This window comes from Cucurbita pepo, chromosome LG07, assembly GCF_002806865.2.
Source record: "Cucurbita pepo subsp. pepo cultivar mu-cu-16 chromosome LG07, ASM280686v2, whole genome shotgun sequence".
In the NCBI taxonomy this organism is placed as follows: domain Eukaryota; kingdom Viridiplantae; phylum Streptophyta; class Magnoliopsida; order Cucurbitales; family Cucurbitaceae; genus Cucurbita; species Cucurbita pepo.
This window is the reverse complement of record NC_036644.1, coordinates 7,882,499-7,899,148: the sequence shown is the minus strand read 5'-3', so window position 1 is coordinate 7,899,148 and position 16,650 is coordinate 7,882,499. Positions and strand designations below refer to the sequence as shown.

Here is a 16,650-nt window from a genome sequence, read left to right as displayed (position 1 = left end):
TCCTTACTCTCGTTTGTGACGAATGTAATGTCGAAGAAAAAAGCTGCAGAGTTCGGTTTAGAAGAGATCGTATCGAGATTTTCAAGTTGAGTAGCAGAAAGAGGAATAAATGAACCAAAACTTCCGAGGTCGTGTTATCTAAGATTACGACACGAAGACACCATGTTGGTATAAATCTAGAAATTACTCACTGTGGAAAACTATGAACAAAAAAATGATAAGAGAGTGGTAATGTAAAGAAAAACAATGCTTAGACTCCATGTTTATGACAGGAAGTTGACAACTACTATGAAAAAAAACAATAACAAATCACAGTTTGCCAAACGAAATCGATTCGATTTCTCAGACCTGTGGAAACTATATTGCCAATAATATATATTCCACCGTCTCATGTAAAAAAAAGACATCTGAGCCAGTCCAGCTACACTCTAATTAACAACTGAGACTAGGATAAGCATAGCCAAACAACAACATAAGACGCCTGACCTGACCTGACCTGACTCGACCCGATGTGACTGGAGATGCCATCAAAATAACCCCCAGGGAAACCTGCAATTATTAAGAGCATGGTGATTTCGCCTCACAAATTGCTGCAAGTCCAACTTTCAACAACAATACGAAAGCAAGAAATGAAACCGATCGACTTTACAATCTAGCTAGTACGCATATCGCCAACAACAATACTGAAAGAATGTACCTTCTTAGCCGAAGTTGAATCCCCCAGATGGTACAACAGGCCGATCGCCACCGAAGCTGAATCCAGCTTCTGAAGCAGTACCTGGTGGCATAGTCTCATCTTCTTCTTCCAACCAGTAGGTCTCAAGGATCTTTACTGCCTTCTCATAAATTTCAGTGTTGTCATGACTCTGTAGATTCTCAATTTTCTCTAGCCCCTCAGCATCATCAATCAATTGTGCATAGACATTTACGCCTCCTGTATCGCCCGTGTTCTTTTCAGCTTCTCCTACCTTCAAGATATTTTCAAGTCCTTCTAAACAAACCGTGACGATCCTAGGATCAGGGCAAATTAGAAGATCACACAGGGGTTTAATACACCCTTGACTAACTAGGTACCTGTCACCAAGAAAAACAATCCATGAAATTGGCACCTCGAATCTGCATTTATGGAAACTAGAGTGCAAAAAATGGCATACTTGATCTGTTCATGAGAACCTCCAGATGTGGCATTTGAGATTGCCCATGCAGCCTCTTTCTTAATATCAAATTCGGCATTTTGAAGCAGATGAACAAGGGGAGCAATTATATTGGCATTTATTACGGCCTGAAGGGATAGAAAGAAAGATGATATAGCTGAATCAATCCATTGCCTTATTGAAGATATACTAACGAGCATGTGTAGAATATGCGTTCTTACCTCAATCTGTGCCTTGTTCCCGGCCGTTATATTTGATACAGTCCAGCAAGCCTCTTTCTTGATGCTCTTCTTATGATTATTAGTCAGTAAATTTAGCAGGCAAGGTAAGGCATTATGATGGATTATAACCTACGGAGGAAAAAAATCTTCATCAATGAGATTCAAAGAGATTGAATATTTACTGACAGATGTTATAATTATTGGGGGTGGGGTACACGGTCTGCAAAAAGCAGCTGTTAGTTAAGGCATACAAATCATTGTGCAATGTAGGGAATGTGTGTCAAATGGCATGTATTTATTGCTGAGAAGAGAGAAGGAACCCTAGCTTTACCTCTATAACGTAATTCAACTATTTCAATTGATAATTTCACCTTCAACTTCAATTACTCTCCACAGTATATACGACCAATCGAACCAATTGAAAGTGAAATAGAGCATAAGAGCCCAATGGAAAGACAGGACTGAGTCAAATCATTATGTAGGTGATGCGGAATGGCTCCTTAACTATCATCATATGAACTATTATCTATGTCAAAATGAGCAATGACAGCTATTGTTATTCAACCAACACCGACTGAAATACCCCTTCTTCCAAGGATAATGTCAAGAATATTGTTAGTGTTAGAAATATTCTCAAGATGCTTAAGACATATTAGTCATTAGCTAAGGAGTATGTTAATAAGTAGCTATTTCCATTAGTCCAGGCTAGATTTTCCTGGGGGGAGTTGTCCAAGTTCCCCTAATTAGTTGGAATATAAAAGTTCTTACTATGTCTTATATTTCAATTCTCTGGTTGCTATCAAATTAGTATAGAGCAATTCAATCCCAGAAATGGATCTAGAATCTAGGAGAAATTTGCTAGAAGTAGAAAACAATAGGGAGGGAGGGAATGAAGAGTAATCTTGCAACAATCGTATGGGAGAAAATTAAGGTGTAAAATATGGAATCCGAGGCTACGAGAGGGTGAAGGCAGTGGGAAGCAATCCACGTTCGTCCAAAGGGTCCGACCAAAATGTATGGGGTATCAACTGATGATATCCAACTCCAACTGGAGGAATCTCTCAAAATACAATTAATAAAAACCAGAATGTTTTATAATCTACACTTCTCCAAGTTCAAACAAGATGAACTACGAATAATATATGATTTCATCGCATCAAGAACATTATTTAGGAATTCCAATGAAGTTATGTTTTCAGCAACACAGGAAAAGAAAATATAACTTATGTTCAAGTTTCGGGAAACCTAGAACAAGAGCAACTTCCGAAAAGATTCCACAAAAAAGGTGTAGAGTTATATCCAAATTATATCCAAAACCAAGTAGAAAGAGGAAACATACAAGTGACCACATTTGATTTCTCCAAAGGGGAGAATATACGTGCAAAAAGTAATCACAGAAACAAAGAAAAGGAAATTGTAATTAGCTAGCAACATGCTGAGTGAGGTCAGATGTCCGTAAGCATCAGCCAGTTAATGTGACAAAAAAAATAGTGTACATACCTGAGTTTGCAAGTCGTCGCCCGTAACAATGTTTCCAACAGTTCGAAGGGCAGGAATGAGGACTGAAGGAGCTGGATGCCTGGAAGATAACAAAGCAACTATTTTAGATGTACAAAATAAGAAAAGTATAATACCCCTGAATGATCATACACTCACATTAAGAGCTCAACGAGCCGAGGGCATACACCTGCTTCGATAACAGCTTGAATTTTGTCGTTCGTACCATCAGAGAGGTATGAGAGTGCCCAACAAGCATCAGTCAAAACTTCTTCATCATTTGAATGTATAAGACGTGCAAGAGCTGGAAGTGCTGGCTTAACCTGTCAGAAAAATGGCAAGTGACCATTAGGAATATAAACCCACTAGATAGTCAAGAAAAAAAAAATACATATATATAGACACACATATTCCTACTTTCTAGGAAACAGTCGAGTGGATATCCACCGAGTCTCAAAAACCTTCATACGTACATAAATAAGTAAAAGGTCAAAATGAGGGCAGAGGGAACAAGCTTTATCCAAAACCCAATTACTAATCTTAGAAATTACCCACCAGATCAAAAGCGGGTTGCGGCTTGCCCCTGCAGAAATTTGATAACGTCCAGGTAGCATTTCTCAGCATAGAAAGCTTAGCTTGCTCATTCAACTGTGCTAGTAAAGGAAGCAATGCTCCATGACCAAGAACCAGATCACGACATCTTGAAGAATCCCCAGCAACGTTTCCTAATGCCCAAACAGCCTGCACATGGAAGGAGAAAACAATTGAACATTTCATATAAAAATGCTTCCTTATTCAACTATACTAGCAAATCAACTAACAACATCTTTAGAACAGGATGTCTGAACTTATTTCCTCTCCATTTTACAAGAAATGAAATAAATTCAATGCAACTAACTTTGATGGAAAATGAGGGCATACTTTGACCTAAAATAAAGGATGGGAAAATAATAAATGCATGAATGGGATAAATATCCCATAGGCATGCCTGTGTAAAGATGGGTAAAGAAACTCAAAAAGCTTACCTGCTCCCGGACATCATCACTTGGAGAACCAAGAAGTTTCACAAAAATTGGCACAGCACCATGATCAATGACGACCTTAGTGTTTTCTGATGTTCCTGAAGCGATATTTGTAAGAGCCCAAGCAGCTTCAAACTGCATATAATTTTGATGCAACAAGGGTGTTATCACTTAATTACATTTTAGAAATGCTGTAATCATCTATAATCTAATTGATATCACACCTGAAGCTGTGGAAAGTCCTCTCTCATGAGAAATTCTACAAAGCGAGGAACAACTCCCGACTGTATAACTTCTTCAATCGGGGGACTACGCTCTGAAGAAGAAATGTTTTAAGGTCACATACAATCCAAATACAAACACAACAATATTCAATATTAAGACAATACTTACCAATTGAAAGCAGTTTCCTAAATTGAGTGGTCGCTTCAAGTTGCATATTACCCTCATCAGACCAAACACCCGCAACCATGGATGGTAGATGTTCCAACTGCAGTTAAGCATTTCCACATTAACGAACAAAGAGTCTCTCAAAGTTCAAATGAAATAACTGAATTTAAAACAATTACATAATTCAAACTCATTCAGCTAAATCAGTACACTGACGCAAAAAGGGAAAACAGAAGAAATCTTCAAAGGAGAGCAAATGCTACGCTTTACCGAATTTGTCCATTGAATAACAAATACAAACACTAAGATTGTTATCGGGTAAGAACAATTCACATCAGCAATACATTTACCAACTGGAGCTAAATTAGTTATAAAATTCAAGATCGGAGAATTATGACGGGATGAAATGCTACTAAAAACGAAGAGCAAGTCAGCCAATTGTTATTTTCGGGATAATTCAATGAACTAGAAGGCCCGAAACTCAGTGTCGAAGTTCAATAAAGCAATTTCCCCTAGATGTAAGTGGCAACCAACAGCTATAATGAACACAACATGATCCCACTGCCCCAGATTCGAAATGAAAACTCTGCCTTGATCTTGCACAAATTCGAGAAAACGAATTCACCAAAACAATCTACGTTATAATAACATTCAAATTTCCAAAGAATCAAACTCAATAAAACATGATCGTCAAGCTCAAAAACCCTAAACAGCCACCAAAATCAAACATCAAAGAGCAAAACCACAACTCTCCTCCAAAAGCACAGCAAACAAAAATCCAAAAATGAACAAAACAATCAAAAACCACACTCATTCGAGATTGACCTTCTTTTCCATCACCGAAGAGTGAGCGGAAGTTTGCAGTTGCTGGGCTTGAAGACCTTCACGCCTCTTCTTCTGCAGGCTCTCCTCTCTGCGATTCTTCCGAATCTCAACCATATTGTCCTCCCTTCTTCTCCGACCTTCATCGGCATCCACGGCGACCTTGTACCGGTTCCGCCGAACCTCGGCCCTCTCGTTCGGCCTCAGCGACATCGTTATATTACCAAAAGAGACAAACTCAAACCCTATAGCAAATCGACGGTGCTGGCGATGAGAATTGGAGGGATTTTGTTCGCCGNGTTTTTTTTTTTTTTTTTTTTTTTTTTTCTTTTTGAGTTTTTTAGTTTCACAGTGGAAGAGAGAGAAGGGGAGAGATAGAGAGAGAAATGATAGTGAACGTTGGGTAACCCTACCCTTCAATTTATATAGGCGTGCTGAACAGGTAAATGTAAATCGGCTCAGATTTGGAGATTATTACGGAATTGACACTAACTATTATTATTATCAAAGTATTGTAATTTGATTTGTTTTTTTTGTTTTTAAATTTATATTTTATTTAAAATCCTTATTTTTTTTAATTTATTTTAAAATCTGAATTTAAAATTTAAAATTTAGATAAAAATAGATAAAAACAAATAAATAAAATAAAATAAACATTATTATTTATAGGTTTAATTTTCAAAATCTAGCCAATTTTAAATCTACAGACACCTATATATATATAATTAACTACTCTAATCCGATATTTAGAAAAATATATATAATCCGATATTTAGAAAAATATATAAGATTTTGGAAAAGAGAACTTTAAATTAATTATTATATTCAATCTGTTACTTAGTTTTACACGAGCTTCATCTAGGTCATTGATAGATCATGGGTCGGTGACAATTGCTCCATGAAGAATAACTTTCGTTTGAAGACTAGCTTTCGCTACGGCTCCAATGAGTTCCCTTAATCGAGCTGGCCTATGAGTCGTCGGCTCATTGTTCAACAAGCACGCGGTTAGAGTTCTGGTATCCTCCCACTGCTCGTAACCTGACAGTTTCATGTTCAATTTCAATCCGGTGGGTTCCCTTAACCGAGCTGGCCTATGAGTCGCCAGCTCATTCTTCAACAAGCATGTAAGCTTATGGTTCAATTGCTATAACAATTCAAAATGTGGTGCTGCCAATTTTGTTAGGGTTCAATTGCTAATGGTAACAATTCAAATGTCGAACACCCATCTATCATGATCGTTCAATTGCTAATTGTAACAATTCAAATGTCGAACACCCATTTATCGTGTCCTAAATCCAATATTTAAAAGGTAAGTCGTGAGTCCTAAATCTAGTCCTAAATCCAATAAATCAATCCAATATTTAAAAGGTAAGACGTGAGTCCTAAATCCAATAAATCCTAAGGAAGAAATAGATCAGAAATCGAGTTTGAAGGCCCGGGNATAGGGAGAGGAGCGAAGGCAATGAGACCAAAAGGGAGAGGTGACAGAATTGTGAGACCGAGTTTACGAGGCGAACGAGCGAAAGCTGTGAGACTGTAAAGGAGAGGAGCGAAAGCTGTGAGACAAAATAAAGCGAAGGCAATGGAATTGTGAGACCCGGAGGGCGAAGACAATGGAATTGTGAGACCGAGTTTACGAGGCGAACGAGCTGATGGATGAGTAGGCTTCCCCTTTCGATTCACGGAATGTGATTTGGGACACGATGGGAGTTTGCGTGCCTCGGTAGGAAAGGGACACGATGGGAGTTTGCGTGCCTCGGTAGGAAAGAGATCACCGAGTATAGCACACTAAATCCAATAAATCCTTAATCCAATCCAATATTGAGTCCTAATGTAAGTCATTTAATATCCTTTAATATCCTAATGTAAGTCATTTACGTCATTTAATATCCTAATGTAAGTCATTTACGAGTTCTAGTGGTAAGTCCTAAATCCAATATTGAGTCCTAAGGTAAGTCATTTACGAGTTCTAGTGGTAAGTCATTTACGAGTTCTAGTGGTAAGTTTACGAGTTCTAATGGTAAGTCATTTACGAGTTCTACGAGCGGTTGTAGCTTAACGTAGAGTTAATGATGAACAAAAACCGAACATAACTCCAAATATTAGCTGAATTTCAAATTTGCATTTGTTATCATTCCTAATTTAAAAAGAATTTCAAATTTGCATTTGTTATCATTCCTAATTTAAAAATTATGAAGTTAGTTAGGAGAGAGTTTTATTGGGTGTATTTTTCATAATTATTTCTTACCATATTATATAATTTATAATATATAATATTACGCAATCTATTCAAAAAATTGTTTTAATCACATGATAAAAAAAAAAACAGTCTTGGCGATCTTTATAATGATTATATGAGAATTTTGGTCGTATCTTTTTATTTTAATTTTATAATATAAAGTTACTTTTTTTAATATCATATTACCTAAACTATTAATCGAAAATTTATATTTTTATATCAAAAAGCAAGGTAATCATATAATTCTAATACTATAAAGAGAAAAAAAATAAGCCAAATATTCTCCAACAACGAAAAGACCTAAAAACCCCTCCAGCTTCCACTACATTACTTGAAAAAAAAATAACTATCAGGTCACCCTTCGGAACCTAAACTGGGATAAATAGGCAATGGCCACCACCTCCAATCGCATATTTCCACGTCAACTAGGGAGATTTTCGTCATTTTTGAAAATTACAGAGAAAATGGTAAAGATCTTACGGTGACGGGGCGTTTGGTTTAGTGCCGCATGGTGCTTCTTTTGGCCTCGCTAGATCTGGAGCCGTTTGCACGTGGCCGCTTCGTGGCCGTTGGATTGTCGTTCACGGTGAACCCTCCGATGCTATCTGAACCAACCATTTCCATAAACATCTTCTGTAGGTCCTCGAAGCTGTCACCCTAGCAAAACCCAAAACCCAAAAATAAAAAAAGATTATTTTTATTATAAACTTTAAAATTTGTTTTAAAATGTTACAATTATCTAAAAATGTATATATTTTTCAATTTGCTTGGGAGAATTTATCTTTATTCCTTTATCACTAGGTAATTCCATTTAAATAAATAAGATTAACCTAAAAATATCTTCAATTTTAATATATAAATAATACCAATATTACGTTTATTTAATTCAATTTCAAAATTTTAAAACAAAAATGGGACAAAATCAAAATTCATCATAAAATTCAATTTCAAAATTTTAAAACAAAAATGGGACAAAATCAAAATTCATCATAAAATTCAGGAATATTTTACCTCAGAGGAGATGAACGGTCAAGGATGGCAGAAATTAATTAACTGGAAATTGAACGGTCAGGATTTTACCTCCGGTTTGACGTTGTTCATCATTGATATCATCTCTTGCATGAAATCGCAAAATTCCTGCACCACACGCCGTAATGAGAGAGCTTTTTTTTTTTTTTCCAATAAAGAAAAACAAAATCTACTATGATTAATAATTCCGTAAAATATCATAGAAATTTTCATTATTTTTTAAAATTTTATTATTTATGTATTGATTTTTTATTATAAAAAAAAATTGAATGAAGAAAAAATAATACTGTCCCATGAACAGATAATCTCATTAGAAAATATAAAAAATAATTAAAAAAAAATAACAGCAACAATTTTTTTATTTATAATTTTCCATACGATTGTTTCAGGTAAGTACTTAAACGTATTATAAAGTAATTTAAAATTTAAAAAATTTAAAATCTTAAAATTTTGATAGGATATAATTCTTATTTAATGCATGTTTTTGAAACGTACAATTAATTTTGGAAATAGAATAATTTCACAGAAACTTTATTATTATTATTTTTTGGAAGGAAGAAAAAAAAAAGGAAGGTTTATTGTTAAGATTATTAAGGAAAATTTTAAATTTTTTTTTATTTTTTTTAGTTTAAAGATGTTACCAAAAATAATACTGATAAAACGACGTCGTATTTTTTGTGTGTGTAATCATAGCGTGCTAAAATATCTAAACCAGAGCCCAAGAAAATAATAATAATAATTATAAATAAATAAATAAATAAAAAAAACAAGAACAATACTGACCTCATCGTCTTCTTCCGTGGGATCGTAGAGACCGGCGTCGTAAACGGACCTCTTCGCCTGATCGGAGAGAACTGTGAGAGAGGAGGCAGATGGAGCAATCTAACGCGCGTTAGTGCCCTTTCCTATGAACATTGACCGGGAATTCAACGGCGTTTACAAAATTGACAGGGATTAGGGGCGGATGAACCGATGATCTCACCTGAATACGCTTCTTGAACTAATTGAAACTGCCGCTTGGCTTCTCCAGCGACAGCAGGATTCCTCGTACACCGATCCGGATGCCATTTCTTGACCGCAAAAAAACGAGAAGAACAAGGCATTCAGATTTCACAAACTCACTCTCCAATCGAAAAAAACAAAACAAAACAAAACAAATCTCCTCCAAACTCAAAGTCTCAAACAGAATAAACAAGAAACTCGAATTTCAAAACCAATACATCGAGAATCGAATTCAGTACCAGAGCAAGCTTGCGATAGGCAGTACGGATTTCAGATAGGGAGGCATCCTTACGAATCCCTAGGATAGCGTAGTAGGAAGATCCGCCGTCGGATCCTCCTCCCCGATCCATCGAAAACCGAAATAAAAAAGAAAAGAAGCCGAAGAGTCTCGAAAAACAACCACCAAACAAAGAATCAGAACACCATAATACCACCGCGGGCTTCAAAAACAGAGAAGAACAAGAAGACGAAGAGAGGAAACTCCGTTACGTCGGCTTCTTCAACGATTTGCGGATGATCTATATCGAGGGACGAATTGACGGCGAAGGGAGAGATGAAAATATCTTGCACGCGATATGAACGAAGGAAAGTTCGAGAGATTTCAGTTTTTTCCTTTTTTTTCCCCCCACTTGATAATCGAATACTTTTAAAGCTAGATATTTTTATCCGTCGTAATTTGCCACTGGAGTTCACAATATTTACTACTGATGCCACTCATACCGGAATGTGAAATAAGAGTAGCGAATATACACTTGCATACCCTTTTTGGAAATATATATATGTATATATATTATACATTTTTTTTAATTCAAATATATAAAAATGAAATATAAACAATTAATAAAATAACAAAATAATGAGATTTTCCTCCCCATATATGGTTAAAGGATCTCTCAAAAAAATAATATGCCATAATCTTAATTAAAAAAAAAAATTGATTTTCTTTCTCCTTTATTATAATTTCTTTTTCTTTTTATGTGTTTTAAAAAATATTATAAAAAATAAAAATTGACGTTTAGATTCACTTCTCTGTTTGGACGGGATCTTTCAGATAAATAGTTGTTAGAGAGGTAAATTTCGAATTAAATCAACTCGAATTTGTTAATTTAAAATATATAATTTTATTTAATTACACATTTTGTCTTTTTATTTCTCCCATGTTAAAAAATAAAATAAAATTTTAAGCATTTGGAATATATTTTTTTAAAATATATATGGACATTAAGTTAACATTACTGAAAATAAATAAATATATAATTTATATATTAATATTTTACATTTATTAAAAAAACAAAATTAAAATAAATGGTCAAGTCTAAGCCCATCCTACCTGTCCAATTTAGCCGATTACATCGTCACTCTCACGGTTTTAAAACGTGTCTACTAAGAAGGTTTCCACACCCCTAAAAGGAATGTCTAAAAGAAATGTTTCGTTCTCCTCTCTAACTAGTGTGAGATCTCACAATTCACTCCTTTGGGACAATTCACCCCCTTGGGGGCAAACGTTCTCGTTAGCACATCATCCGATGTCTAACTTTGATACATTTGTAATAGTCCAAATCCACCACTAACAGATATTGTCTACTTTGACCCATTACATATCAGATATTATCTACTTTGGCCCGTTACATATCGCCATCTACTAGGGAGAAGTTTCCAAACTCTTGTAAGGAATGGTTCTTTCTCCTTTTCCAACCAATATGGAATCTCATAATCCAACGAACCCCACCCAAATAGACTGGGTTGAATTCATTATTTAATAAGAGTTATTTAAGTTCAAAAAAATTACACTACGAACAATTGAATTGAATCTAAAAAAATGTCTCTAACTTAACCTAATCCACGAACACCTCTAGTTTCTTCAGGTTTCTATACACTTGAATGGAGCTATGAGTAATGCTTCATCAATGCTTCATTATAGAAACAAAGGCCATACAAATGTGTACCTTTGCTTTCTTAGTTATCCACAACAAGAGCAATCAGTTACCAAGTATCAACAACGTTGTCGCATCTTCGCATAACGACCCGAGCCCTCAGCCTACGAGGCTGCCGATGTAGGAACCTGTATACTTGTGATGTTCGTTTCGAAGAAAAACATATTCCTTTCTAATTGTTTTATAGGTTACAACAACTTCAACTAGCAGAGCTTATATAGATAAAAAGAGGAAAGCAGACTCTTTACAAAGACTCTTAAGAAGAACCTGCAAATTTAGCAGAAACTTTACTCCTTGGGCGAGCAGTATAACATGACACTAAGACAATGAAAGAAGTTACTTGACATTTTAGAACCGGAGCACGGCGAGACAACGTCTGAATATTGGCTTTTCCATTTCCATTTCGAAGATTCGACTGGCATTGCCTACACAGAACAGCTTGCAACTTAATCAGCCCCATTTAAGATATCGGAGACATGATCCACATAAGGGGAAATACCACACACCCCAGCCTCCGCTGCATAACTCGAAGAAGGAAGCAACTCGTTTCCATGCCCGAATGTTGCTGGAGGATAGTAAACTGGAGTTTGCATCAGTAAAGTACAGTCATCTACAATGTAATCAGGTTGCAGTATTGGAGGAAAGATTTGGTCTGCATGACTGTTATGTATTTGGAAAATTGAAGGTATTCCATCTTCTTCACCGTTGTTAGTATTTGGAGCACAAATTTGCAGGTTCTCTGCTCAGAAAATAGAAATACATTGTTTTAGGGAACAAGATATTGTACGACAGGACGTGAAAAAAGATACACGAACTCAAAATATCGTTTACATTCAGAGATTCATCAGTTTATACAATCACGCCGCAAAATCAAGAACGAAACGCAAGAAGGCAACTTGGGGAGGACTTTTTCATGCCAGAACCCGACCGATCAAACCGACAGTTCAAGAACAAACTACCTTGGGCCCTTTTGTTATCATTTATTTTCAAAAAATCAACCGCCTCAGAAAAGTGAATTTGAAGGAGTCAATACAGAAACAGAGCTACTTTAGCATCAGAGGTAGTAAATTTTCTAAAGAAACGTGTAATTTGGTTGTATTCATTATTTCTGAAGGGTAGTATGATCATCAAACCACACTCTAAGATAACAAAATCCATCTTGTATTAATTATATCATCACAGATTTTATACCTTGTGAATGTATGACGACGGGCAATGGATGCAATCGTTGATTCAGAGAAATAGGACCAGCTTGCCGGTAGGTCGATGGAGGTTTGAAGGTTGGTTGCTCATCAAATCTGTTCACACATATTGGCTGCTTTAGATCTTCAACTATTGCCTGCAAACGAAAATGATAGCTGCTAAGTTTCGGAACGTAAATTTATTTTACAAGAACGAAAATTTTAAGATAATAGTAATCGCGATTCCTTTCTTTCCCCTATCGTTTTCTTTTCTCCTTCCAAACAAAAATCATATTTTACTAAATGCAGAAATATGGCAACTTTTGAGACAGAGTTGAACAGAATAAATTACCCCATCCCATCCATTTGGGCATCTTGGAACCGTGCAATTGCCCGTGATGCTAGTTTTTGCATGATCCAAAACTTTTTGCCACATCCTATCTGACATTGGGTCAAGTATCTGTAATGTCATCGGCACAAAACCAAGTGTGAGTTATAAGATTGTTCTTCCTAGAGTCAGTCAAATGGATGAAGAAAACAAATGAAAAGGAACAAGTAAACATAAATGATCGAGAATTATAGTTAACACAACTATAGAGACTATCTTACGGAGCGCAACTTGCGTTGATTTGTTTCATTCAGTCGGAGAAAGTCTTCGACAGTGTGAATGTTGTGTCTGGTAAGCTGGTGATGGAATTTACCATCTTTTCGAATGTTCTCCAAACGCCATACTTCATCTTGCACGCTTGGAGGATGATGCTTCATATACCCTGAAAAACAAGCAATCAGATACAGACAATACTATCATTTATCAGAATCTGGTACCCAGAAAACGAAGGTCAACAAGGCACAAGAAAGTAGTTCCCTCTAAGTGTTTGAGCTAAGTGTTAAGCTATCACAACTTACTCTCTCCACGGCAGTCTTTGACGGAAAAAGGATAGCTTCTGGCTGGTTTAACTCTATATTCTCCAGAATTTTTATGTGAAATTTTAGCTCCCAATATGAATTTCCTGTTCGGGATCCAGCTGGAATTATCAGTAATGCTTAGATCTCTTATTACTCCAACCCCGTTTTTCAATACGATACTCTGGGATCCCGCTAAAAGAGGTCTTTTACCATCTCTTTCACTTAAAATTTTAGAATTGAACTCCTCCTCAGTCCAATCATCCTCATCTCTGGAAAATAGCCCACTGATGACAGAAAAATCGACTTTCGCCGATGATAGTGGACCAGATTCCACTACAGTCTTGGAATTGGCATAGCATAGATGAATTTCTAATGGTTTGCCCCCCTCGGCTTTCAGTGGACTGTTTGTGAATATTTGATCTGGCAGTTTGCCATCAAACAGAAGCTGCATACTAAATCCTGCTGTCGTTGTTTCAGCTTCGCTAATTGAGCTGCTGGAGAACCAAAAGGTAGCTAAAATTCAGATGGAGAACGAGGAAAGACCAACATAATGATTGATGAATGAATATGTCAGAAAATGCATGTCAACGAACTTATTTTAGTAAATAATGAACCACTCATGGAGGCAAAAATCAAAGTAGCAATCCTAAACTTAACTGCATGAAAAATTTACAGAATAAAGGTTTTTGAAGGCAGAGAGATGGTTCACAAATGATCAACGAAAAAAATTGAGCAAGGACAGGGTAAAGTACGTACCTTGAAGAGAGAAAATTTTTGGTAATAGCACAGTCTGTTTCTTCTCTTACCTAATCAACAAACATACAGAAAACAAAGAATAGAATATCAAATGTCTGCTTAATAACTATGGCTGTAGCTTGTTTCACCATTTGAACGTGGTAGTGTTAGCGACCTCTCGTATATTTGTTTTGTTATATCATTATTTATTACTTAAAACACGGTTCAAAATTTAGAGATATAAACAGCTGGAGACTAGGTGACCATAACTTGTCTTGTCGCAAGCGAATTCGAAAATGAAATCAGTCTACCGAAAGCCCTTGGTACTTGTCGGATCAATCAGACTGATAGCTTAAATAGTTTACTGAAATTGGTGTAACTTCCTACATCATCTCAAGTTTTCGAGGGAGGTTTGGACCTTTCTTGATGGAAGCCAAAAAAAAAAAAAAAAAAAAAAAAAAAAAAAAAAAAAAAAAAAAAANNNAAAAAAAAAAAAAAAAAAAAAAAAAAAAAAAAAAAAAAAAAAAAAAAAAAAAAAAAAAAAATGGAGAAAGTACACAAGGGTCTGCAGCCAAAAAACAAAAGCCATCAAGGCACCAGACCAATTTCCTTTTATCCTACAACGGCTACAATTTTAATTGCAAACCTAAAAGACAGAGCTAAGAAGGCTGTCAAAGTAAGTTCTAAAACAGATTTAATTGATTCAGTTTAGTTATAACCAACAATAAGAGACTTGTCTTACCACTTTCCGAATCAAAGGTTCGAGAATAGTGAACATGCTATCCTCCAGAAAAGCCCTGCAGAAACACAAATGAAACCAAATGTAAGAAAATAAAAGATCGATGTACAGAACACCAATGTTCTTGGACTAACTGTATACTCACGTCCCAAGTATATTGATTCGTTTTGACTCTTGATTTGGAGCTCCATAACCATCGCCATGGTAGATATGAAAAGCCCTCTTCTGTACCATCAAATACCGAGAAAACAGCTCAAAACAACCAAAATCTCTAAGAATTATTCTGCTGATAAATGGCTATTGACAATTTATTGTACTCAGAAGGGAAGAGGAAGCTTCCATCAAACTACAGAAGAAACGCGTTAATACTTGAAGTCAATTTTATATTGTAAAATAAATGTTGGAATAAGCAAAACCATTTTCTAAAGGAAGCATGACATTGCCTAGATTTTGTAATGGAAAGTTGGAAGAAATTCTCTGAGCTTCGGATAACTAACTAAACTGCCATGTCCTAATAAAATATCCACCAATACCCTACGTGTTCTTATCTGACACTGACAGGGGAGCGGATTTGGAAGAGAAATTGAAGAGAAATCAATGAACATGGCTTATTGATCAAGAAGAAGCATAGAAATTACAATAGAAAGTTCCCCTGAAACTCCATTTCAGCCTCTAATCTTCAAGTGGCTGAAATTACCTTCGAAGTTCTAGGAAATTCAGTCAATGGTTATAGCAGCAGCAGTTAAAGCATTAACGAATGAACCATTTTCCTTGAGAACGACAATAACCACATGAAAATGACGAACGACGACATAAAAACATAGAGATGTTTGAAGATCAGACAAAAAATTACACGTTCTTTAAGTTAGAGGGGCCTGTAAACGTAAATGAAAGGGGCAAAACTGATCTCATTGTCCCCACATCCAATCAAACAATTACATTAATCTGTAAAAAAGTAACAAGAAACCACGACGAAATCGCTAAATTAGGGTTTGTTTCAGGAAATGAAGAGGAAATGATTGGCGTGAAGAGTTGTTACTTGAATTTCTCGCACTGTGTGGACTGACCACCGGGTCTAGTCAATGCGCCGACCGTACGAAGGTTTATTTGACATTGCGAGATGAACTCTTGACGCCATTTTTTCCAAGCTTCGAGCTTCCAGGAACGCGCAGATCTCTCTTTCGCCATTACCGGCTCTGTCCACCTCCATTTCGGCGGCTTCATCTTTCGCGGCTGTTCATTCAGTTCTAAACTCACACGGGTTCTAATTTTTTATTTTATTTTAAAAAAGGACGAATAATTCAACTTTTTCTTTAATAATAAAAATAACATTAAAATTGGTCTTAATAATAATAATAATAATAAATAAATAAATAAATGGAATGATATTAGTGAATTTTTGTTAAGTTTAATAGTATTTTTTAAAATACGGTTAAAAATTATTATTTTTTATATAATGTATTGATTATAAGAGTATATTTTAAATTTATTTGAAAATTTAAGAGCATATTCAAATTTTTAAAAATTTAAAGGTATTTTTTACCCAAATAAAAAATTTAAAAGTATATATATATATTACAATTTTTAAAAAAATAATGATATTAGTGAAATTTTTTAAAGGTTAATAGTATTTTTTTTAAAATACATTAAAAATTAAATTTTTTTTTATATAAATATTAACGATAAAAGTTTTTTTTTTAATTTATTTGAAAATTTAAAAGTATATTCAAATTTTTTAAAATTTAAAGGTATTTTTTACACAAATAAAAAATTTTAAAG

General features: G+C 35.2%; 3 protein-coding genes across 6 annotated transcripts; all 3 read right to left on the bottom strand.

The window, feature by feature from the left end:
- Positions 1–207: 207 nt before the first annotated feature.
- On the bottom strand, positions 208–5,398 carry LOC111798579 (importin subunit alpha-like). The gene is made up of 11 exons (XM_023681819.1): positions 5,110–5,398; positions 4,288–4,384; positions 4,119–4,210; positions 3,898–4,029; positions 3,428–3,613; positions 3,032–3,195; positions 2,876–2,954; positions 1,376–1,504; positions 1,155–1,282; positions 698–1,074; positions 208–549 (listed from the first exon to the last, which is right to left on the bottom strand). The coding sequence occupies exons 1-10, from the start codon at positions 5,317–5,319 to the stop codon at positions 702–704; spliced, it is 1,590 nt and encodes a 529-aa protein (XP_023537587.1). The 5' UTR covers positions 5,320–5,398; the 3' UTR covers positions 208–549; positions 698–701.
- Positions 5,399–7,577: 2,179 nt separating this feature from the next.
- Positions 7,578–10,009, bottom strand: LOC111798035 (chaperone protein DnaJ). Its single transcript, XM_023680986.1, has 5 exons — positions 9,616–10,009; positions 9,357–9,444; positions 9,158–9,228; positions 8,426–8,482; positions 7,578–8,002 (listed from the first exon to the last, which is right to left on the bottom strand). Exons 1-5 carry the CDS (start codon positions 9,724–9,726, stop codon positions 7,844–7,846), a joined length of 486 nt encoding a protein of 161 aa, XP_023536754.1. The 5' UTR covers positions 9,727–10,009; the 3' UTR covers positions 7,578–7,843.
- A 1,255-nt stretch (positions 10,010–11,264) lies between these two features.
- Positions 11,265–16,105, bottom strand: LOC111798006 (protein SAR DEFICIENT 1-like). Of its 4 annotated transcripts, none has more exons than XM_023680941.1 (10): positions 15,911–16,105; positions 15,017–15,816; positions 14,875–14,929; positions 14,154–14,203; positions 13,398–13,891; positions 13,101–13,261; positions 12,844–12,951; positions 12,502–12,649; positions 11,817–12,049; positions 11,265–11,735 (listed from the first exon to the last, which is right to left on the bottom strand). In XM_023680941.1, exons 2-10 carry the CDS (start codon positions 15,103–15,105, stop codon positions 11,598–11,600), a joined length of 1,476 nt encoding a protein of 491 aa, XP_023536709.1. In that variant the 5' UTR covers positions 15,106–15,816; positions 15,911–16,105; the 3' UTR covers positions 11,265–11,597. The 4 variants fall into 4 exon arrangements, with proteins under 4 accessions (XP_023536709.1, XP_023536711.1, XP_023536712.1 ...); XM_023680943.1 differs by having other exon boundaries at positions 15,017–15,096; XM_023680944.1 differs by lacking the exon at positions 15,911–16,105 and having other exon boundaries at positions 15,017–15,096; positions 15,725–15,904.
- Between the last annotated feature and the right edge of the window lie 545 nt (positions 16,106–16,650).